The sequence below is a fragment of the Erithacus rubecula genome, assembly GCF_903797595.1.
Source record: "Erithacus rubecula genome assembly, chromosome: 25".
Lineage (NCBI taxonomy): Eukaryota > Metazoa > Chordata > Aves > Passeriformes > Muscicapidae > Erithacus > Erithacus rubecula.
Genome location: NC_136677.1, coordinates 4,329,193 through 4,353,755, shown reverse-complemented (window position 1 = coordinate 4,353,755; position 24,563 = coordinate 4,329,193). Strand labels below are relative to the sequence as shown.

The 24,563-nt window shown below is 50.1% G+C and overlaps 1 protein-coding gene across 5 annotated transcripts in view; it reads left to right on the top strand.

The window, feature by feature from the left end:
• LOC306812230 (protein CEPU-1) overlaps positions 1–24,563 on the top strand; it is a 350,508-nt gene that overhangs the window by 321,441 nt on the left and 4,504 nt on the right. For all 5 annotated transcript variants that reach the window (XM_079326618.1, XM_079326620.1, XM_079326621.1 and 2 more), the window contains 4 exons: positions 1,485–1,610; positions 20,518–20,652; positions 21,305–21,425; positions 22,980–23,131. In XM_079326618.1, coding sequence (XP_079182744.1) covers positions 1,485–1,610; positions 20,518–20,652; positions 21,305–21,425; positions 22,980–23,131 — 534 coding nt within the window. The remainder of the gene's footprint in view (positions 1–1,484; positions 1,611–20,517; positions 20,653–21,304; positions 21,426–22,979; positions 23,132–24,563) is intronic.

Sequence of the window (24,563 nt, the reverse complement as noted above, 5' to 3'; positions counted from 1 at the left end):
CTCTGTGTTTTTGAAGCACACATGGATTTCCTGGCTGGGAATCCCAGCCTCACAGGAACACAGCAGGGCAATCATAATGATGTTGTAATTAATTGCATCTCCTCAATGGACCTGGCCATGGGCAGAGCGTTTTCAGCTCTGAGTGGTCCCACGAGGAATGTGCTGTCCCCTTCATGACACTGAAGCATATTAATATTTCTTTAGGTGTTGTCTTTGTGCCCTCCATTGTCCTGCCCCAGAGCCCCTATGTTTGGGAGCAGCTGATCCAGAGTTGTTCTCCAGTGCATGATTAGCAGATTAGCCATCGTGCCCAGAGCAGCAAAAAAATGAACTCCCAGAAGCCCTTCAAAACAGAGAATAATTCATTACCCACCTTGATTTCCACTTAAAATGTACTTTAACTACACTTCCAACTACAAACCCTAAATCACCATCATGTTCACAAAAAATCCATCATTTTTTATTTTATTGCACGGCACTGGCATGACATAATCCCTTCCAGAGCGTCTTGGAGTGCTTTACGGATCAATAAATTACTTACCTGCACAGCAGAGGCATTGCGTGCAAGGCCATTGCAGTCATTCCAGCTTGGCGCAGCCTGGGAAGGTGTGGGAGGTGGGGAGAGGCAGGGAAGGGAGCTCAGGAGTGGGGTCCAAGCCAGGATTTGGGGTGTTGGGCTGCAGCCCTAAGTGGGGTGATGAATGGGGCTCTGCCGGCAAGGGTGGAAGGTGCAGGTGATTTGTGTGTCTCCTGCAAAGCGCTGCAGCAGGGTGCCAATCCCTGCTAGGCTCTGAGGAAAGCCTGGAAATAAACCCAGGAAGGTGACAGTCTTTATTATATTCTGCAGGTGCAAGCTGACAACAGCAGCCCATGGTTTTCCCTCATACATCCCCACTGTAGATCTCCCAGTCCTCCCCTGCAGCCACATCGTGTCTTCTGCTCATGCAGCAGCAGAAGCTGAGCGTTCCGTGCTTGCTCCTCACGCCTTCCCACCCCATCCTCACTCCATCCTGTACCTGTGTCTCTCCTGGGGCTGGACTCCCTGTATATGACTCGCTCCTGAGTGCTCTGGGTGGCACAGCCTGCACAGCTGCAGGAAACGCTGCAGGAGCTTGAAGGGGGTGACTCGTGTATTTTAGGGAAGATGCAGCTCTGCTGAGAAGGGTTTTTCATGGCTAAGAGGACACAAGGAATGATGGAAGTGGAGTAGGAAGAAGTACTGTCTCACACCACGGAGGAGTTTCTCGAGCCTCCCTAAAATGACTGAATCCCCTCTGGCTACAGTTTCTTCCCACTTCAGCTGTGTCTTCTCTGCCCCCTCTTTTCCCTGTTTGTTCCTGCCAAGTCAGATGAGACTGATGGGCTGATGCATAGAATGTCAAAGTGGAGGGAGTATGGAAATTCAGCCTCCCTCACCCACAGTTTAAGATTCGAGTTGAAGCAGGATCAGCTTCATTTTCCTTCTTCTCTTTGCATCATTGCAGTGTCTCCAAAAATCGTCGATATCTCTTCTGACATCTCCATCAATGAGGGTGGCAACGTCAGCCTCACCTGCATAGCCACGGGCAGGCCAGACCCAACAATTACCTGGAGACACATCTCACCCAAAGGTAAGAGCCAAACATTATCAGAAATATTTTGGGAAGGGCACGGCACTCTTTGTGAGTGGCTGGGGAGGGGTTGGTGGCTCGTTCTGTTGCCAGGAGAAGGTGAAATGCACTAAAAAGATGTGACTTAACACAGGACTTATTGACTTTGGTGGAGGAACATCCATCCTGGTGGTCTGGAAGAGGAGCTGATGGTTTTGGTCCTGTGGAGGACTGGCTGTAGGTGCCAGGTTGGGGTTGTCCTGCTTAGAAATTTGTAAAATCAGGGAATACTCTCCGTTGGAAGGGACAGACAAAGATCATGGAGTTCCTGCATGGGGCACTCACAGTGCACGTTGAATGTGCTTGTGTGGCCATGTTTTGAAACTTTTTCAGGCAATTCTTATGGGTTGCTTCAAAGGAGAATTGTAAATAGTGCAAATGAGCAGGAAAACACACGAAGCATTAATTGGTGGCCTTGTTAATTGGTAAGCAAACCTTCAGCAGAACTGTGTGGGTGTGACTGCTGGGAAGAAAATTCCCAGGCATGCAGGACCGTATAATTTCAACCCCCTTTCCCAGTTGCTTTTTGGCGTTTCCTTTGCATTTTGCTGCCCTGTTATCCCCAGGAGGCTGCGCGGCTCTCGCGGGTGAGCCGGGGCTGAGATCCGGAGGCTCTGGGTGGGATGAGCCGTGCGGCCAAGCGGCAATGCCTGGCTCTGATCCTCTGATCCTGTCTAAGCGCTTCAGTTCCACCTCAGAGCCGTGTTTCCCCCGGGGTTTTACCAGCGTGGTCTGCTGTTCCAGACAGGAACAGGCTCTCCTCGGGGAGGCCCAGCCGGGCTGTCCGGCAGCAGGAGGAGCCGGCGCAGGGCGGCAGTGACGGATGGTGCCGTGGTGCTCTCCCTGCCCAGCTCCTGATGAGGGCTGCGGTGTCTTGCTGCAGCTCCATTGATTTTTTGCTATTTGTCTGTGCTGGAGCAAAGGGCTGGGCCAGATCCATCACTCTTTAAGGCCCAGGCAGGGTGAGCTGAGTTGGCGGCATCTCACCCCTTCCCCTGACAGGAATCTCTACAAACCATTCCCCCAGAGCACTTGTTGGCTTAGCCACTGTAGGTGGTCTTGCTTTGAGCAGGTGGCTTTGATCAGGGTCTGTGAATGGATGCACATGCTCCTCCCCATCTCTGAATGTCTCTCTATGGAATCAAAGTTGCTGTCACTGTGTGTCACCATCAGGCAGCATTTATGGTCTAGGCAGTCCATGTGTTCCCACCTTGAAGCCTTTTCTTCCTACTCTTCCCCTTGTCTACCCTGACAACATGTTTTTGTTTTGCTCAGCCTCCTCAGCATCTGTTTCTCACAAGCATCTTGTTTTCCCACAGCCTCACTCTTCTTCCTACATCCCCTCCTGCTCCCCAGAACCCTTGTCTCCCACTCATGTGCCCCTTGCTGCCTTCTCCCACATGCCATCCATCCTCCCCTAACCAGGCTCCCAGCTCCTGATGCCTCTGTCTTTCACGAGGGCTATTTTCTGTGTTTGCTGCCATCCAGCAGGTTTTTTTCCCCAGGGAATCTTTACATGCGCTTGAACCAGATGTTTCCATTTTACTTAGGACTTAGCTGCTATGGAAACTGAGGATGCACCAGGAGAGGAAGAGTGAGCTAATCAGAAATTACCTGTGGCGCTGTGTAATTTGCAGCAACAGCTCTTTCCTGATTTTGGCCATGATTAGGCATTCTGCTTTCAAAACTCAAAGGGAACAAGTGATCATAGAGATTTACCAGAGCCTGGTCTCCTGCTGATGGAGGGTGATGAGCCCAGAGGTGGCCCAGGACAACTTCCATGGTTGCTCATGTCCGTGGTCTGCCAAGCCACCAAGGGGAACCTCTGCTTCTCCATTTTGCATTCACCACACACAGCAAAGATGAAGATGGCAAGCGTGAGGACTGAAATGAGAGCCAGAGAAAATGCGTAGAGGTGCTGTAGCTGATGCTGGGATGGCATCTCTTCTCCTAGCAGGATACATTCTAATTTGGAGTGGCAGGGGCAAGCAAAACCCAAAGCTTGTGCTAGCCCTTCTTTGTTGTTCTACTACTCATCCCATGGGAAGACTCAAGCGAGCTGCCTCCTGTTCCTTCTCGCCACCTTCCTCCACCTTGCTCGAAGTGGTGGAGAAAAGGGATGGGGGAGAATTGTTTGAGAGAATGCTGGTGCATGATTTAAGGGTTTACACAGCAGGTGGGGAAGTGACTCTCAGCAGTGCTGCTTGGGACAAGCTGTGCCAGTGCTGTTTGTGCCAGGCACGGCTGTACTGGGAGCTGAAGGACCAGTCCCCATGCTGACTGGTGCGTGCTGCTCTGTGCAAAGGCACTTCACAGGTTTTATGATTTCCTTGGCACCTGCGAGCACACAGTGCACCTCTTGGTGGGAAATGGAGCAAATAAGAGTGTTTGCTCACCAGGGAGTGCATGGGCAGGCCTTTCAGAGGGTATACACTGAGAGCAGCTCAGCTCTCTTGGTGACTGATATCACTCGAGACCGTTTGCCAGCTCTGTCTCTGCTCCAACTAATTTGCATCCAGGTAAACTCTGCTGTTTTTTTCCTGCGTGCAGCTGTTGCCATGTTCTAGGAGCTGTTAAGCCCATTTTGAAAGCTCTGTTTGGTTTGGGGGCTGGAGGAGTTTCTGCAGCTGGGATGAGGAGAAGGTGTTCATGGTATAACTCAAGAGCTCAGTGAACCCGAGCAAGAGAGTTTTCTGCTTCTGATTTTGTGAAATGCAGGTGTGCTGGCCATGTTGGTGCCTCCATTAGTTCTCAGACCTTGGTCCTACCTGTGCCTATCCTCATCATCTTCATGAACAAAAGCACTTCTCTGGAGAAGTGTTTTGTGAGCCTGTGATCAGTCCAGATAAGGTGTGATACAGCCTGTCTTCTGTCCCTCTGCCTCACTCCTCTCTGTCTTACTTTATTTCTCCTCCCAGTAATGCTGTATTAACTCACAGCAACTCCTGTTAATGCAGCTGAACAGATTGAGGTGGAAAAAAAAAAAGTGAAGCTGTTGGAGCCACAGTTTCTTCTGCCTCAGCAGAGAAGGCTTAACAGCTTTGAGACTCTGTCCTGGGCTTGGATGCTGCAGCTGGCATCACAAGTGCCAGTGGAGCTGCCAGGCATTGAGGCTTCAAAACTCAGCTCTCTTAAACTGTGAGATGCCAAGGTCTGGGATGGGATGGGGCAGCTCCACCTCTTCTTGGCACCCCTGTGGGACCCATACCCTTGGGATGACATCTTGAAGGTAAAAGGAAGGAGAAAAAGAGGCAAAGAGGGAGAGAATGATGTAGATAAGAGTGGCCTGGATATAACACCCAGAGTGAAGGCAGCAGCCTGTGTCCAGAGGAGGTGGAAGTTGCACAGACTTGGACTCAGGAGTCTGAAAGGCAGCACTGTGTGTGCCCATAAGCATCCATTTTGCACCCTTAGGTGCCAAGCATGTCTGTGTTTCCAAGGCTTTGGCTGGATTACCATCCCCAGCCCCGCGGTGCCGATGCTGTCTGTAAACTGCGGCGAGGTCTAGTTAATAGCCTGGTTTTGGTCACTCAGGTGTTTCCATAGTTACTGGGATTTTTATTTATTTTTGGGGGGTAACTGATGTTGTCATGGAGATTGTCATGTTGTCAGGCCAGTTTTCATCTCTGGGAGGATGAAGGCTGGGGTTTCTTGGCTGGTGAGAAGATCAGAATCCCGGGCCACCGGGCTCAGGGTGACGCCAAGGCACTGGCAGAGAGAGTGGCACCATGTTGAGATGTCTGGGGGATATTTATCTCTGCTGCAGACACAAAACTAGTCATGCCTCCCATTAAGCTAGGGAAATGTGCCAAGGAATTGAAGTGAGGGATCTTCCAAGAGGGGTGAAAGCTCAGCAGCCTCTGTCCCAGGAGGAGCAGGCACAGTTTAGCAGTAATCATGAGGAGGGCTCTGTGGGCAGACAAGTGGGTTTAACATGCCATGACAGGGCCAGGGGCACAAGGAAAGGATGCAAAACTTGGTGTGTGCCTGTGGATCCCTCCATTGGCTCATCCAGCATCGCTCTGCCACACACAGACATCCTGAGCCAGAGGCTGCATCCAAGTCGTCATCCTTAATGACCCCTGATGGACTTTTATGCCATGGTTTTATCTAATTGCTTTTTGATTATTGCTGTAGTATGATGGATTTTGGTGTGAGGCTTAAGATAGTGGCTGCCAGGGTAGGAAAACATTACGGTTTGGCTGATGGTGTATTTACTTGTAAGAAGCCTGATCGAGAGGTCTCTGTGGCGGGAATCCCTCATTAATCTCAGGATTAAGCTGGGTGCTGAAAGCTGCATCCCATGCGGAGCCAGAGTCCTGAGCTGAGGCTGAGCTGTCATTTGTGGGGCAGGTGATGCCTTAGGGCTACAAGGCAGAGACTGGGGAGATGCTCGGAGGATCCTGACGTGGCCACATCCAGGATATCCCCCATGATCAGCCTGTTAACCTCCGCGGCCTCCCTGGAAGAGGTACAATCACAGTCCCTTGTCTCACAGAGCTGCTGGAGGATAAACACATTCCAGACGTGAGGCACTCAGACACAGCAGTAATCACAGCTCGTATATGCACTTAAGATAGATGAGACACAGTGGCCTGATGTGGCAGAGGTCTCATGAGATCATCTGTCTATACATCAGCAGCAAACCAGCAAAGGGACTCGGGGAGAAGTCTGGTATATTTGGATATATTGATTCTCCCTGGCTCTTGGCAAGGCTTAAAACAAGAGGACAAACATCTGCAAAAAATATCGAGCTTGAAGAGGTGCTTGTCCCTGGGAAGGGGACACATCCTCCCATCTCAGAGGTTTGTCCATTGAGCACATTGCCTGCCATCTTTATCCTCTCTGGAGAGGAGGCAGAGCGTATTTATGGGTTGGACAATTGATCTTGAGCATAGCTGGGAGGCACAGGGAGAAGGGGGAATCCACTTGGGTGGGAAAATCTCTACCTAATTCTGTGCTGCCTTGTTCCTCCCCTGATCAGCTGCACATGCTGTGAGATTACTCCTCTTAGCCCAGCCTCACATCTCCTCATTAATGGTAGACCAGAGAGCTGTGTCCTCTCCTGGCCCTTTTAGCAGGGAAATACCTCTCAGAGGGAGCAGATGGTTCATGCAAGGCTCCTTCTGTGCTCATCCCAGGTCTTGTGTCTCTGCTCTGCCTCTTGTCTGCTTGGGAGATTTGCTTTAAGCCAACATGAGTGGTGTGTCAAAGGGAAGTGACTGATCCTGCTGTGCAATGGAGCACAGAGCCCAGCCTGAGCTGCCAGCTCTGATTGGGTTTGGATGGATTGAGTTTGGATGGGATAGGTTGGGTTTGGATGGTTTGGATTTGGATGGGTTGGATTGGGATGGGTTGGGATGGCCACCATGCCGTACATGCTGCCTCACCTCAGTTTATTACATCTGTCCCTCCTGTCTTTTGGTGGCTGGGTGAACTTCAACAGAGGTTCAACTTGATGGCCAAGCACCTTGTCCTCCTTCCAAGAGGCAGTTGCAGGCCTGGGCTCCACTGTATTAACTGGAGCATTTCAACTGGCTCCAATCCTGTCGGTAGCGAAACCGTCCCCTTGTTTACTGTTGAAATAATTACTACTTTGCCATAATATTAGCTCTGAGCCGTGACTCCATTACCATTATCGCCGGAATATTACCCATTTATTATCTCCCAGCAACCCTGGAAGATGAACACTAGGCTTCAGAGACCAATTGTTTTACAACAGACAGGATCTTGGTGTGCATTGTTTAATGAGGTAAACTACATTATAGCCGGCATTAATTTGGCTGCGGTGCTCTCCACTAAATCATTGTTAACCTGTAAATCTGCCACCACTTTTGATATTCGTTTAATCAATGTGTGCTGGATGCAACAGCCAGACAAAGGGTCAGTGGTGGTCCAGCTCTTCTTGCATTATGCAGGGTATACAAACAGGAGAAATAAATAGGGTAAAGTGGCCATGGAGAAGCAGAACTTTGGGATGGACACTGTTTTTTTGTGTGGTTGTGGTGAAGGAGGCAGCTGGCATTGCCATGAATTGATTGAGAAGAGTGAGGATACATGTGACCACCAGCTAGATCCTGACAGGGATCAGGGGTGATGTTTAGCCTGTTGAGTGCCAGCATCAGCTCTCATGGGAACATGATCTGGCCCAGCAGGAGACGGAATCTGGTGGAATCACGTCATGGGCTCCAGGTTTTTCCTTCTCCAAGGAATGACTAAAACTTGGTTAGCGTGCCATGTGGGAGCTTCTTTTAGCATTTCCCTTTCTGATGCACCCTAGTTCCTCCTACTTTTTTAAAGCAATGGGAGATTATGTACTTTTATGTATATAAAAGTGATATTTTTGGTTCCCTGCATGGTGGAAATGAATTCTTGGAGCCAATTTTGCATATTTGGCATAGCTACCTCTAAAATATGCATCTTGGTATAAAAATAACAAGACCCCTTCCAGCTACAAATGAGGCAATGTCTTTCCCTTAAGAAAAGGAGGAAAAAACCCCTCTTGGTTTCAAGATATTCCCTAAATGCAGCTTTGCAATGTCACCCTTTCCCAGGTTGCCAGAGGCAGAGAGGGGTCTGCTCCTCATCACAGTTTGGGGAAGCAGCTGCCCTAATAGGTGGCAAAACCACGAAGATCTGACTGCACCGCCAATTTTTATCTTATATTTTATCCCCTTGGTTCCTGACCACATTTGTGAGACCCACTGAGGAGTTGCATATGCCCTGATCCATGCTCTGCATGGCATCTCCCTGCAGGAAGAATGGAATATGTTAATGGGGTGGTGGGACAAAGCAGCAAAACCCAACACACCAGCAATGTCAGCTTGTTGAACTTTCCATCTCTTTTTTTACTGCTGAACACAACTCCCTATTTCCCTGATAAATGCGTGGTTTTGTGTCGCTCCCTGCCTGGGACTCTCCTTTCATTCAGCTGGCCTGGGGAAGAACAAGGGACAGGAGTGTCTGAGATTCCAGAGATCTCCACGCAAATTAAAACCTTTTATCAGCTCCTAATAGCTGTGCAAACTAATTATATTTGGACCAAACTTTGCCAGCGACTCCCCTGAGGTATTATTATAAAAATCTGAGCTGTGGAAATGCGTCCCCATTCTGTCAACACCAGGTCGCTCCAGCTATAGAAAACTCTGCTCTGGCTCCTTTTAGCTCCCGTGATGTGCTTTGCATAAGCTGCTGCTGTTGTTTTGAGGAAGGAGAGAGCCTGGCTGGGCTGTGTCACATGTGTCCAAGGTCTGCTGAGCCAAGGACAGGGCTGTGTGCTGGGTAATGGCACTGAAATATTTATTTGCACAAGCCCTGCTGGCCTGGTTCAGTTTGTGGCCATCATCATGGCTTTGGGGCTGTGGGTGCACAAGTACTTCCATCCCTGGAGAAATTGGGATGTGGTGATGAGGGGTGGGAAGGATGCTGAACAGGTGGGGATGCTCAAACACAGCAGGCAAGAGATGGGAATGAGCAGGACAAAGAGAAAGCACATGAAGCTTTACATGGATGGTTTTTCCAGTGTCAGTTCCTTGTTGGGTGGCTTCTTGTGATGTTGGAGCTGATTTCCACCCAAATTTGTTCTTTCTTTTTCTTGGCATCACCATTTGCTCCTTTGCTTGCCTTATAACCTTGTTCCCGAGCTTGCATGGGGTAGGACACCAAAGATAACCCCCATGTTTACCCACTCCCACTGTCCTTAGATGGAGGTAGCACAAGGAAATGCTTTGAGCCAAATTTCTCTGAGGGAAGGAGGTTTTTGCCCCATGCCACCATTCCCCCACCATCCTCATGCTCTTCCTGGGACACAGATTGCCAGCTAATGGGGCGGAGCTACTGTGAGCACTCTCCATTAATGGAGCAGAATATAAACAGAATAAAGCCTTCATTTCCTGGGCTGTGATTTCATTATTAATATACTTTACAGTTCACAGGTTGTTCATTTGCTTCCATGTTTTCTCAGCTGGTGTAATCTGCTGCGCAGAGTGAGAAGAGTCATAAAATTTCCATTTCCAGTTGAACGTGCATCCAATTCGCCGTGAAATGTTTCTCTCTGTCGTGAATATTAAGTGCCCGAGGAGTTGGTGGCCCTGGGATTAGGCAGGGCAGGTTGCCAGACCCTCTCTGCATCCCAGGGGTGCAGGAGAAAAGTGGGTATAGAGAAGGAAAGGTGACAAAGTCAAAGTGGAGGGACTGAGGGAAGAAGCATGTGGCAGAGGGAGGAAGAGGAAAAAGAGGAGAGAAAGTGAGGATGGAGGGAAAGGGAGGAAATTGAGTGGCAAAGAGGCTTCAGGGCAGGATGTGGTGGGTGAAGGATGCTCAGGCAGAACTGACTTACACTCATCTCCTCATTTCCCTGTCCCATGACCTTGACGCTTGTCAGGGAAGATGTTGCACCAGCGTTTGCTGCAGTTTGTAAATCAGTTGTTGATGTTTGTGCTTGGTCAGTGCCATGGGCCTCAGGGCTGTGCCCTTCCCCTGGCCTAAATATGAGTAGAGAAAGAGTTTTCTTGTCTCTGGTGAGGCTGAGAAACGCAGCTGTGCTTGTAAGGGCAAGGAGCTGGAACGTGCTGGTGAACTGGCGTGCTCAGTTGCCCCGTACCGAGCTGGAAAACAGCAGTGAGCAGCCACGGAGCTGTAGCACCATCACAGACACAGAAAAAGGGCTTCTCACATGAATTTGAGGAGGAAAAAAATCATGTTCTGCTTGTGATTAAACACCAGCAGGAAATTTGTTGTGTATTTAGGGTATTTAATGGCTTGTAGCCAAGCAATGGGTTTCTGGGACAAGGAAGCAGAAATTTGGGTAGTTGGGGCAGGTGGTCATGTCCTGAGGCTGGGAAGGTGGTGGGACCAGCAGTGCTATGGAGGGGTGCCCACAGCTGTAGCACCACTGGCAGTGGACACATCTGGCAGCACATCTGGCACATAACTGCAGCTGGAGGTGATGAGGGATATGTGCCCTGGTTACTCCTCCCTGGCCTTGCAGTAGCAGCATGGGATGTGGTGTCACTGCTGGGAAAGGGGACAAAAAGGCAAATCATGGTGGCATACCCAGGCTGTGGGGGTAACTTGGGCACTGCCCCGAGCTGATGGCACCATTTCCTTCTGACTCTCTGCTGAAATTACTTCAGCCACAGCATTCCTCACTGCAGGGAAAAAAATGCCTCTTCCTTTCCCATCTTCTCTTGGTCGAGTCAAGATAATAATAGTCTTTTTCTGATCCCCTGAACTTTCCCATCTGCTTGGTAAAACAATGGCAATTCTTTTTCCTCCTGGCCTCTCTCTCTGTCTTCCTCTCTTTTATTTTTATTCTCCTACGGTATAATTTAAAGCCAGAGCAATGCTGTAGCCCGTGGGTTTTTCCCCTTCATGTGACACACTGCTGTTATTTAAAATGGCTTTTCCCTTGCAAAGCAATGCCTCTCACTGCCCTCCCAGCTCTTGTAGCAGGGCCAATACCTACACAGAGGCCTGAGGAGGGGAAGATGGGCTCCAAGGAAGGGGCTCAGCCCTGTTTCCAGTCCCTCAGTCTCAGCCATCCAGTATCATACACCCCTGAAATTCCTGTCACAAACACTCCATCCCCCCTCCCCAGGCCCAGAGCATCCTCACCAGCCCCCTAGAGCCCCAAACCCATCCAACTCATCACCCCTGCATTTCCCTGACTTCTCTCAATAAGCCACAATATTGCAAGTGATCCTGCAGAAATGGAGACATCAGTGCCATAAAACACGAGGGACAGAGCAAGGCCACTGGGCTGGAAAATAGCGTGTCTGAAAAAATAAAGACGGGATAAAGATGATGGAGAGGCAACAGCAAGTCTCACCCTGCCATGATTCAGATGGCTCTGGGGGGTGAAGAGTGGTCAGGGGGTCCCAGGGGAAGAAGAGGGATGGAAAATATCCCCCCATTTGCAGGAAGTTGTAGCAGTGACAGACTCCGGGCTTGCCATGAGCTGCCTGCAGGGATATGAGTGGAGAAGGGAAAGTTTCCCAGATCCCCGTGACTTCTTGCCAGCACTGAGGATGGATTTAGCCAGTACTTGATGCTTATTTTTTTACTCTAATGCCATTATGCCACTTGCTTCCCATCTGAGGGATATTTCCCTAATGCGGCTGAAATACGGCTTAACCGAGGTTACAGCCATTTAACGCTTTGCATTGCAATTGCTTCTTAAGAGCTTGTCCTGTGGAGAAAGCCTTGGGGTTTAAATTTCCAGCCCGGAGGGACCCTTTGGTCCTGGCTGCCAGCAGCTCTTTTTCACACAAATCTGGAGGAAAGCAAAGTGCCTCAAGTTTGCAAGGGGCTGGGAATGCTTCCTCCTGCACAGCAATGTGGTTGCAGGAGTAGTTGGAAGGGATGTGGTGGATGTCCTGTGGAATTTTTTCGTGTTCTTTGCAAAGTACCTGCAGATAACAGGCAGGAGCAACCTTGGTTCTTGCTCTCCTCGCCAAGCCCTGCACAGCATTTCCTAGGCCACAGCTTTTCCTAGAGCCAACAAGGAAGCTGCCAGAAATGGGATGAGCTCCAGAGGAGCCAAGTTGCGACAGGATTTAATGGAGGAGCAGCGTTCCCACAAACAGGATGCGTGTTTGAGCGATTTACTCCAGCAGCATCTGTCACTCTCCAACATCTTGGTACCATTGCAACAAATTATTTAACCACTACCCACTGAACCCCATCTGTTAGGCAGCCCCTCCACATGGATGGGGCCCTACTTCCCACCTTTCCAGAGGAACTCACCAGCGAAGGCTGAGCGCCAAACAACAGGACAAATTAAATCAAAAGCACAGCTTCGGCACCCAGGGGGAAAATGCACATCAGCTTTGACTTATTGCATGGCGCACGCTTACAAGAGAGAAGCAGCGGCTTTTGTCACTGCAAGGGGCCATGAAAAATGAATTAGGGCCGCTGCTGGGAGAGGGCACGCAGGAGAATCTTTCATTCTGGCAATGCTGTCCTCTCTCACCTTGGAAGCAGCTACGGGGAAAAACTACAGGGAGGAAGGAGTGAGGGAAGGAAGGAGAGAGGACTTTGTGTGGGCACCTGGTGGATTCTATGAGCTGTGGGAGAGAGCATGGGAGGAGGAATTGTGCTAGGAGCAGTGCTGGTGCTCGGGCAGGAGCTCAGAGCTGCTGGGAGATGCTGTCTCCTCAGGAGCTCTCTGGAGAGTGCTTGGCTCTGTGGGAGCCTCGACATTGATTTTCGTGTGCCTTTTGCATTTGTTTCTGCAAAGAGGCAGAAAAGCTCCGTGGGAAGTGGCTCCATGCCAGTCGCAGCCTGTGCTGAGCATCAGTCCCTCCCAGTGTCACCACTAGGGTCACCCTTGCCTTTCCAAGGCCAAGGAGAAAGGAATCCAACTCATGCAGGTGATAATGGGTGGGTATCATTAAGAACAGCAGCCCTCCATCCAGCCCTGCACCCATCTTTGCTGCAGATCTGACACCACTTAAGCTCTTTGTGAACTGTAGCCATGGCTAATTTGCTCTAAAAGGGTGACACATGCCCTCCGGACCTTTTCCTGGGGTCCAGTGTCCTTACCAGCACCCCAGGAGGAGGCAGGGGCTGAGAGAGGCTGAAGACAGTCACTGCCACATTGCTTAGCCTTGAGCTGCCTCTGAGCTCTCTGTCTCACTGAAATAAAAGGGCTCATTCTTTATTCGACTCATTTACTCCTGAGTTAGAGCCTCGTTCAAGGGTGGTTGGTCCCCGAGTTGTTTTGTTTTGTTTCTTTAAATATTAATTTCCATAATCCATTTATTTCCCAAGGAACTACTTCTTGCAAACAAAAGGTTTAATGCTCCTCTTTTATTCCCGGTAACAAATAAGTTGTCTGAGACGTGCAAACATCCCGGCAGCAGCGAGCTGCGTGCTGGCTGATGCCACAAACCGTGCTAAGGATGCGCAGGGATGGGGGAGATGCATTCCTGAGGGATCACAGGTGCCACAGCTGCATCTCCCTGGAGATGCTCGCCCTGAGAGGGAGGGGCAGCAAGCTGAGCCAACACCGGGAAGCCCCCACAACCCGGGATTCCAATCTTTTGCATGAAGGCGTCTCTGACATGCCTTTTTGAGATGGAAGATTTGAGAGCCGAAGGCCGGGAAGCACAATAGAAGATAGACTGCTTGTACCTCATTGTCTGGAGAATAGATGGGCTGCAGGCTCCCGGAGAATAGGAGCTGCCACTCAGGTGGCTTTAATAGAACAGGCGGCAGATAGATTTCAATAAAAGAAATGAGTATAAATATTGTTAGCGGAGAATAGAGGGAAAGTGAAAAAGATCTTGTTTAACGAGTCACAGTGGGAAACTTTCAAGGACTTTTAAGCTAAAAACTCTTAACAATGGTGCTGTAATGGATGGCTCAGGAGACTTGGCTGCACTGTGTAGCATTGGTGGGGTGAGCAGAGTGGGCAGGTGTCCCCAGAACACCGTGGGGAAGGGACACAGCAGGGACACAGAGACTGGTTTGGGTTGGAAGGGACATTGAAGATCATCTCATTCTAATGCTCTGCCATGGACAGGGTCACCTTCCACTAGACCAGGGTGCTCAGGGCCCCAGTGCCTTGCTTTCACTGCCTCTGGAGTTAATGTCAATGTATTGACTGTATGTGACCTCAGGCTGAGTGATATTCTAGATGATCCAGAAGTTCTCTGCAAGTCACCTGTCCCAGTAACTAGTGAGATGTGTGGTATGTGCCCACCTAATATTTAAATATCTGAGTTGTTGTATGAGATATGAGCCCCAAGGGTGGTCTCAGGGATCCACTGAGCAAATGGAGCCACAGATGTTTGTCTTGCCTTCATTCTACCACTACACTGAGCAAAAAGTTGCATCATGTGTCTTTCCTGCCTTTGTGACAGCTCATGTTGGAATGTGCCTGTCAAAATCACCATGTCCTGACCCTGTGGTCATGGCCAGCCAGAGATGAGACCTTCAGAAACAGTCACCTGTGCTCATGTTAGCACAAAATCAGGCCTGGACAGGTCCTCCATCGTACCTTGAGGCAAAATTCAAGGCACCATCAGCTCACCTATGCCCCAAAAAGTTGGGAGGGGAAGAGAAACCACAGCACAGCATGGCCACATGCAAGGAGAGGCTCCACAGCCCCAGGGAGGAGGGGATACTGGTACCAGTACAGGAGAAGGACTTAATGTCAAGGACTTCATGGCCACTTTTCTCCCTCACAGCCTTTGCTGCCGTGCACAAAGAGCAAAATTGGCTGTGAGTGTTCCCTAAATCCAATGTAATAAAGGGTTCAAGTAAGGAAAACATGATGTTTTCCCTCTGTTTAGTGGCACCAGGCACAACTGGTGGTGGCCACCACCCCTGGGGGATGAGGAGGGACATCAGACTGCAGCAGTGGAGTGAGCTCCTGCCAAGCTCCCACATCCCTGAGCTCTGTGCAGTGCCAGCAGCAAATGCACCATCCCCTGGGGCTTTGCAAACATCAGGCCATGCAAACATGCTAATTAACATGGAAAAGCATGTCAGAGGAGAGATTTCCTCCCTTGTCATCAGGAAACTTCAAAAACAGAGTGGCTTGGCCCCGTGTAAGCACAACACAGACTCTGATATGCTGTGTGCCCGTTTCTGGGGTGACAGTCCTGCTTCTGAAAGCTTGTGAAAGTGAGGAACAGGAGGTTCCCTGTACCTCATGTAGATGTGCTTCCTAAAGGGTTTGCTCAGCTAAGGGGGGTCACAGATTGAAATGTGCTGGAGCATGTGGTTCAGGGATGCAATATTCACAAGAGGAGGAGAGGAGTTTGTCTGGGTCGATAGGGTAATCTTAAAAAAAAATCATTTTTTGAATGATTGCTCTGGATGGTTTCTAGCAGGTTAATTACCCCTAATCTTTGTCCACTGGAGCGTGGCAGCTTCAAGCTGGCACAGGGGGCTGAAAAGAGGGGGTGCACAGAGGAGAAGCTGCCCTAGCTGGGGTCATTAACCTGAGCAAACAAAAATGGGGAAGGGAATTTCAGAAATGCCTGAACTTTGTTCCTTATGTGTTAATTGAGCCATCAGGAGAGGGTAGCAGTAGTTAATAAGAGGTGAAGCAGGTGCATCTCCCAGTTTGGCTGGGACATGTACTGGAGGCAGCCTTAGCCCTTGTTTCCTCATCCACCTGGGGCTGTATCATGTCTCCTTTGAGAGTGATTTGGGGTGATTTGGGGTGGCTCCTTCCCCCACGTACTTCCCCATCTGCTCTGATTCCACTAAATCTCCCATCCTCCACTTTTTCTCTTGCTGCTGCATGAAGGAGAGGTGAAGTGGGTCTCAGGTGCCAACAATTCTCTTATTACCTTTGTGTGTTTTATTTATTTACCATAAACTGTTATAGGATGGCCATCAGCACCACATCAGGGTGACGTTTGAAATATATGGCTCTCGGGTTTAGTGCGTCACTCGGAGCTGGGAGTGTGTGCGATGTTAATTTTTATTGCCAGAAGTAGTCATAAATTGATAGTTGAGAATTGCTGTAGGGACTGTAATTAACTAGTTACTATTTCACCTCCAAAAGGAGCAATGTTTCACGCTCTTACTTTTACTTATCTGGAATCAGCTGCTGTCAACATCCGCTGAAGCCCGTATAAAGATTTATAGACCTTGGAGGTAAATATTGACTAATGGGCAGCTTGGCTTAATGTTCACCTTGAAGGACAATAAATTGTGCTATTGATTGAAGTGAGATGTCAATATCTGCATTGTTGTAAACATTTTAATAAAATTATCTCCATAAAATATTCTCTTTCTTTGGCTGATCCTGGCCAGTGGGATTGGTGCCTGGAAAATGCAGCAGCACTGTGTAGAGGGCAGGGCATTGTTTTGGGATCACTGGTGGGGCTTTGAACACCCAGAGACCAAACCTGTTGTGGGACCACTGTTGAGGTTGTGCCTTTGGGCTTTAGTGGAGAAAATCTTGCTGCCCTGGGTGACTGGGCTGGCTCAGCTTGATCTGAGGTGCAGGGAGTTTGTATGGACACAGGAAAGAGCTCCAGGGAAGCTTCTTCAGTGGCATCACAGGCAGCCTTCAGCCAGGGAAAGCTGTGAGCAGTGTCCTAGAGACCTGAACATGGCTGCAACAGTAAGCCAGGGGACAGTGGCATGTAATTAATTTGGGAACATGTGTTCACTTTCTGGTGAGTTATTATCTTGTCAGAGGTTCAATGGAAGCAAATGGGGAGGAGGAGTCAGAAGGGAGATGAGTTGGGGTGGGAAAAAGAGGAGAACCAAGGGAAGGAAAAAGATGGAAGGAGGAATATGGGTGCAGGAGGCATCTGTTCACACCTCACTGCATCCATGCTGTGTGGGACCCCAAGCACAGCTTGGCCATCTGTTGGGTTTGCCTTGGTGCCCTGGGCCACACCAGGACCCCACCCCATGGCTTCTCCACTGCTGTGATGGTCAAGCTTCCCTTCCCTGAGGCTTTTAACAGAGATCTGCAGAGCAAGTCCTAAATAGTGTGTGGAGGTCTGTGTGCAGCCTCCTGCTCAATGATCACAAGGATTCAGGCTTTGCTTTTCCACTCCCCAGCTCGCCCTGGGTTAGTTCATCATCCTTGGCTGATGAGCAAGGATTACACTTGTGTCGTCCGTGACCATTCCATTTCTGGCCTGTGTTTTATTATTAGTATTAATAATAATAATGATGGGTGCTGGCTGTGCCGGTTTTCTAGCTCCTGAGGAGATGAGAGAGCTCTCCATTAATTCCTGCAATATTTCAGCTCCTAATTGTGCTCAAGCAGAGACAGCCTTGAAAGTTCCCACCATCAGTTCAGGCAGAGAAGGACTGGTATGTCTGGCAGAGCTCCTGGAGCTGCAGGACTCTGCTCAAGCCTTACCCTCTGCATCCCCAAGTTCCAGGTTTTTCCAGGATGTGATCCCACAGAGTAAAACAGCTTTACAGACCTGGTTTTCCTGCAAAGCTTGTATAGGAGAGGACGAGGGAATGTTGTCTTAGTCACCTGGTGTCTCCTGCTTTACCAGTGGGCAGGGACTCTTTATATCACCTAAATATTTGAGATGCTGTATCTGGCACTAAGGAGGCATCCCTGGGCCAGAGCTTTTTGCAGGGATGGTATTCCTAATGCTATTGAGCATGACTTAAATCAAGTTGTACACAGAAGTCAGCTCCAGCTCTGAGCACCCTGTCTTCATTCATGGCAGGCTCTGTTTGGCTGTAGCCAAATTCCCAGGATGCCAGACCTGGAGTCCCTGAACCTCAAGCTCTGCCTCTCCATCAGCTGATTACCATGCACGTCTCAGACTTCAGTGTGATTCAGGCACAGAGGAAACCTTCATCCCCCACTTTCCTGAGCTTCTGCAGGAGGAAATCTGACCCTCGCAGTTACTTTAAAAAAGTCTTTTGCTGGAGATCAAAATGCACTCAAGCTCTTTGCTCCCTGATCAAACCAGACACACAAATTATGACTTGACTATGGCAAGAACTAATTCTTGCCGTGTGTGAGCCGACTCTGGAACTTAGGAAAGGGCCTTTGGTGAGTAGGGAAGCAATGTTATCTGAGTCTTTGCACAACCCAGAGTCAGATTTGTGTGCTGAGCATCTGAGGGCCACCGGCTGTGTCGTTTCTCTATCAGCAGGCAGCGCTGTGCTACAGAGAAGCTGATTCTAGGTCAGCCACAAAAAAAGAATGTTTTTTTTCCCCCTCTCCTCTTTTTCTTTTTTTTTTTTTTTTTTTTTTTTTTTTTTCCAGTGCTGCAGGGCCGCTGGATGTAACACTGTAATTTGTGTGTCTCTATAGGATATTGATTTTGGGGTAACGCCTTCATATCTCACCCTTCAGTTGCACTAAGTACTGATGAGCTCAGCGGTTTGCACCACGAGCCACTCGGGTGGGAATTTCAGCACACGGCTGAGGACACTGGTGTATGTCAGCAATTCATCAACAGGAAAACTCACTTCACTCCTTTGCAAAGCTCACAGGGCTGCCTTCCCAGTTAGGTCAGCCTGGGAAGGTGGGATGAATTTGTGCATGCACGGGGTCCTCGGTTCAGGGAGCACTGGATGTGCAAAGCCCTGGGGATGCTCTGTGGGGGTGGCAGCTGCAAGGTCTGATGCAGGGACAGAGCCAAGGTGAGATTTTATCATGGCTGAGCATATTTGCATGAGTTTGAGTTGACAGTAGTGGCACCTGGGATTGCAGCAGCAGAATCCTGGCAGATGCCTGGGGTGCTCACTGTTGTCAAGCTGTTCCAGGGCACTACAGGAATACAATTGCTGTGGCTCTGGTCTTTCTATGGTGAGTGGTGGAGTCTGACCACTCTATTCCTGCAGTGTGGGAAGAGATGCCATAAAAGCATCAGCTGGTGGGATGCAGGCAGTGTGTGCCCCGCTGGGAGCCTCCCTCATGTGGATTTTGCATACATTTGTAAGGAGCAGGATGCACACAGCTGACCAGCCAAGCGCAGCGAGGTGTGGCCCATCAGGTCAGGCCAGCACAGACAGCAGTGTCCGGGTGGGAAGTGAGGGCTGGCCAAGCTCACAACATCCCCCTGGGGACCAGGGACCTGTGCTTGGCCTCTCTGCCATTGGCACTCACTCCCAGAAACAGCTGTCCAGAGCTAATTTATTTCCTAATGCTGCAGCAATGTTAATTTATAAATTACACTGGTAATTCGAGCTATTATTAATTTCAGATGGTGTAGGGCAAGCCTAATTAAAATATGACACCAATTGCCACACATATGTACCAAGGACTACCGTTTAAAATTTATAGGAATATTAAGTGTGACACAGGGCTCGGAGATGCTCCGTGCAGTAATTACAGCATCCTGGCTGCAGGAGATCCAGTGGGGAGATGTAAACAGTAGGAAAGAAAGCAGTTGTCCCTGTTTTGGGGGCTTCAAAAAGTAAATTTTGCTGCTTGTTTGTGGGAAGAACCTGGGGAGTCTTGTGCCCCAGCCTGCTCCCAGCCAGCCAAGCACTGTGTGTTTCCATGAGTGTGTCAAAATAAAGAGCTCCTGCAAGGAATGGGGCCTGAATGACGCCAGAAAAAAGGAAACACCACTGATTGCATCTTTCTGGCTTTGAGCAAAACAACAAGTTGCATTGCAGCCTGGGTGGGGAAGAGGGGGAACAAGTGCAGCCCCCCCAGAAATGAGCCTGGAGTGGCACAGGGATGAGGTGTTTAAGCTAAAGCAAGGTGTTGGCACTACCACCAATGAGAACAGACCTGCTGTGAACTAATTGAAGCTGAAAAATTAGAAAAGGGTGTTTACATGAGCTGGGTGAGCCTGGTGGTACCTTCCAGTAGGGGGAATGTGCAGAGGTGAACTCAGGTCATTTTGCAGAGTGCAGGTTTGTTCACTTTGCCCATCCTGAGCACCTCAGGGACGTTATCTCTAGCAAGTGATGCTCTCAGTTGTTGTAATCCGATACCAGAGGTATAAGGAAGGTCTTACCTGTTCCCTCCTGTCCCTATCCCATTGGCAGACAGCCAGAAATCCCCTCCCTGACCCTTTCCTAGAAAAAGCCAAGACCAGAGATCCTCCCTCCTCTTTTGCCCTGCCACCACCATGCAATAAAGAAAAGGCAAGGAGACACTCTTTTGAACCTCGTGCTTGTCTCACACGCTAGACCTAGCTCCTTCTTATGGATACAATAGGAAGAAGTTACAGTTTGTAGCACTCAGTGAGACCAGAGATGTTGGAGCTGTCCAGTGTTTGCAGAAACCTTTCTGACAGCAATTTTCTTGAAATGGAGGGGAACAGCCACAAGGACATTCTGGGACCTGCAGGCTGGGTGTCCTAGTGCAGAGTGACATGCTCACAGACGGTGGGCACACACAGTGGGCACACTGTAGTGCCTCCCCATCACTCAGCACCCTCTGCCTCTGCCTCTGCAGCCGTGGGGTTCATCAGCGAGGATGAGTACCTGGAGATCACGGGCATCACGCGGGAGCAGTCGGGAGAGTACGAGTGCAGCGCCTCCAACGATGTCTCAGCGCCCGTCGTCCAGCGAGTCAAAGTCACCGTCAACTGTGAGTCCCTGGGGCCATCGGGGACAGGGGTGGGGCTGGAGAGGGTCGTGCTGCCCCACAAGGGAGTGGCACTTGGAAATGACGCACACAAAGGCTCCAGAGCGAGACAGGCAGCAGCAGTTTTTCTGAGCAGGTGGTGTTTTGCCCTATTTTCCCCTTCTTTTCGAGCTCCATTTTTTCCCACCACCTCCTCCTCAGCTGTCTCCATCAACCTGGGTTTTTCTGCCCGTGGAGAGATGCTGTACTGATAACCTCTGAGGAGACGAGAGAAGTGAGCAGTAAATAGAATTTCTTTTTTCCTTTTTTTTTTTTTTTTTTTTTTTTTGTCTGTTAGAAAAAATGAGAAAGGGTAAGAAAGCAGCATATTTCATGTTTAGACATAAATGAAGACCCTCCTAAACCACTCTTTGGTCACTCCATTAGCTGGACATGTAACAACCATGAGTTGGGGCTCTCTTTTTGGAAGAGAAACCTCCTGAACTTAAAAACATCTGGACAGCAGCACCAGAGTAGCAGGAGCTGAGCATGGCCATGATGATTTCGGTTCCTATCCCTGTGCAGGGAGAAAAAGGAGATCTTGAGGAGCAAGGGGAAGGGATAGGAGCCCCAAAGGCTGCCGTGTGCTCACCCCAGGTCTCCCCTCTTCCTGCAGACCCACCGTACATCTCGGATGCGAAGAGCACCGGGGTGCCCGTGGGGCAGAAGGGCATCCTGCTGTGCGAGGCCTCTGCTGTGCCCTCAGCTGAATTCCAGTGGTACAAAGATGACAAGAGGTAAGAGCCTGGGGGGCACAACAGTGGGGGAGGCACCAACCCAGTGCCAGCAGCTTCAGCTCATAACCCTTGGCACAAGTCTGGTTTGGGTGCTGAGGCAGGTACCCCTGACAGCAGCAGGTTGTGCTTGTCTGGGGCAAATCCAGGCATTCCATCATCCACAGCTGGAACTGCCACCACCCAGCATCTATTAAAGGCTTTGTATTTGACCCATCAAATCTGTGCAAGGGGATTTTCCCAGGAATCTCTTCCAGCCTCCACTGGGGCAGGATGTTACTGTCCGTGCCTCTGTTTGAAGGTGTTGTGGTAAATCCCTGCTTGGGTGAATCATAATGTCCAAAATGGATATTGGCAGCACAAATCCAGGCACTTAAGAGTGGAAGAAAGCTCTGTCATCTCTTTAAATGCTTTGGCTGGAAGGCAGGTCTTGGAAAAGCAAGAGAAATGTGGTATCAGTCAAGAGACAGGGTTTGCCCCAGAGGCAGCCTGCTCTGCTTTGGGGTGAAAATTGAACTTTTAGATCAACCAGCAACTTCTGTGTCCTGCCAAAGCAACAGCACAGGGACGTGGCTGGGGAATCAGTATGGGAGCAGCACAGCCCAGGCCAGGTCCCACTCTGGAGAAATTGCCTTTTTTCTGACCCTAGGCAAAATTGTTTTAACCAATTTTTATGTTGATTATCCCTGAAAAGCCCAGAGGGGCCATGATGTGGCCAAGCAGGACAAGCCACACTAGTCCATAAGGAGAGGTGTTTTGGCCAAAAAGATGCTCCAGAAGCTGGAGGGCAGTCTGGGTTTGCCTGCCCCACTCAGTTTGAGAGGAAAGGAGCAGCAGAGCGCACAAAGCTGCGGATGTTTGTGTGGCAGATGAAAGAATTCAGAACTAGGTCAGATCACGAGGGCCTGCGGAGCAGCGGCAGGAGCAGGCTCAGCCTGCCTGATCAGCACCCAGCATGGATCATAATGGGAATGTGGCACTTCCCGTGAGGAATTAGCCAGTGAGAGCTGCAGGAGCTAAGCAGGATGGGGACACCAGTACAGGGAAGTCCAAGCACTTGGTTAATGCTTCAGCATTTGTGCTGGCTGAGAAGCCTCCCTGCTGTGATGGGTGCCTGTTGCATCACTCATGGGGGACACAAGGGGTGGGAGAAGAGGAAGGTCACAGAAGGCATTCTGCTGAACAGAGAGAACTGAGGACATGAGAGGGAAACCAGACTCTTCTGTAGGGTGAGAATGAGCCTTTCCCACCTTCCCTCCTCAGGCATGGGAGCATCCCTCTCTCTGCACAGCGTTTGTCAAGTCCCAGCACCATCCCATGACTCTGCAGCAGTGAGGATGCCTTTGGTCAGCATGGGGATGGCATGGACTGGCAGCTGGAGACCCAGCAGAGCAGCATCCATCTCCTTTATCTTCCCAATACCTTCCCTTCTCCCTCTTCTCCCAAGCTCTGTCCCCACTCACAGGCACAACCAGAGGATAACCGAGCATGGAAAGCAGTGGGCACTTCCCTTCCTGATGCCACCCCCGTGACCTCCCATTCCTCTTTTTCTCCCAGACTGGCTGAAGGACAGAAAGGGCTGAAAGTGGAGAACAAAGCCTTCTTCTCCAGACTGACTTTCTTCAACGTCTCCGAGCAGGACTATGGCAACTACACCTGTGTAGCCTCCAACCAGCTAGGGAACACCAACGCCAGCATGATCCTCTACGGTGAGCAGGGCTGAGGGAATCAGCCAGGAAGGGGAAATGGCTCCACAGTGACACCACCAATGGGACAGACATGGGAAGGGTCTCCCATGTCTTTTTGGGGGAGATGTGCATTTGTTGCTGATCCTTTCTGCCTTTGGCATGTGGGCTGGAGGTTGTGGTGAGTCCAAGGAAAGGGGAAAGCCTCCAAAGTTTGCCTCCTGATTCAGGTCCAGTGTCTGAGGTATTCAGAGGTGTTTGGCACTGTGTTTGGAATCTGCCATAAATGCAGAGTTAGTAGCTGGCTGCAGGTTTCCATCTTCTTGCTCTGATGAGTGCCTAGGAGAGTGTGAAGGCATCCCCCTGTGCTGCTGGGTGGGAGGAGAGGTGTTGCTCAGTGTCACTGCTGCCCCATTCCCCTGTGAGAACAAACAGGCTCATTGCTCCATCACCTTCCAGGTTGTGTTTTCCTGCCAAGCAGATAGACCCTCACTGGCAGATGGGAATGTGTGGAGGGCAGGGAGGAGGAGAAGGTTTGTACCCTTGTCCCAGGACTGTTGTCCGGCATGCTGGAGCTGGAATGAGAGAATGGATCCCTCTGACACTGCTCATGGATGGGAAGGGCTGTGATTGATTGCAATATTTGCCAAGTCTCTTTAGGTAGCAGCAAAACCAGAGCAGGGGCTGTTCTTTCTAGGAGCCAGAAATGGATGACAGATCTCTTGGGCACTTCTTGGGGTTATTTCCCTGCTGGGCTATGGAGTGTGTGGTTCTTGCAGCTGAACCATACAGGAGAAGTGGAGACTGGGGACCTCCAGCCTCTCCCCAACATTGTCCTCCTCCTTGTCACCTGTTTATTGTGCCTGGCCATCTCTTTGTCTCTTGTTATTGTAGAGTCAGAGGGAGCAGAGCAGAGTGACAGATGAGCCTTCCTCATCCCTCAGGAATGGCTCAGGGCAGTCTGTGCCCCAGCCATGCAAAGGGATGTGGGGATAGGGAGCAGTCCCACAGTATGTGCTGGGTTCTGGGGTGTGCTGGTGCAGTGGGAGGCATGTGGAGACCCTAAGAAGTGCTGTCCTTGTCTCTGGGAGGGCTGGGTGGATTCCATGGGAGCAGTTTGTTTAAGGACAGTAGGGGATGCTGGGCTTTGCCAGGGACCACACCACAGCCATGGGGTCAGGGTAGCATCACAGGACAGGCTTATCCTCCCCTGCCACTGGTACTGGCAGCTGTTCAGGTTCCCCTGAGCTGTGACAGAGGAGTTCATCCCATCTTAGATACTCAGTCCTATTTGCTCCCCCAGTAAAGTCCAAGCCCTATGTGATGAAGATTCACCTGTGCTTAGGAACTATCTCAGCTCTCTTCCCCGCCAGCCTTCCTGGTAATCCAATAATCCCATGTTTTAGGGATACCAACACCCCTGGCACTGCAAGGTCACCCAGGCTTGGCTCCACCT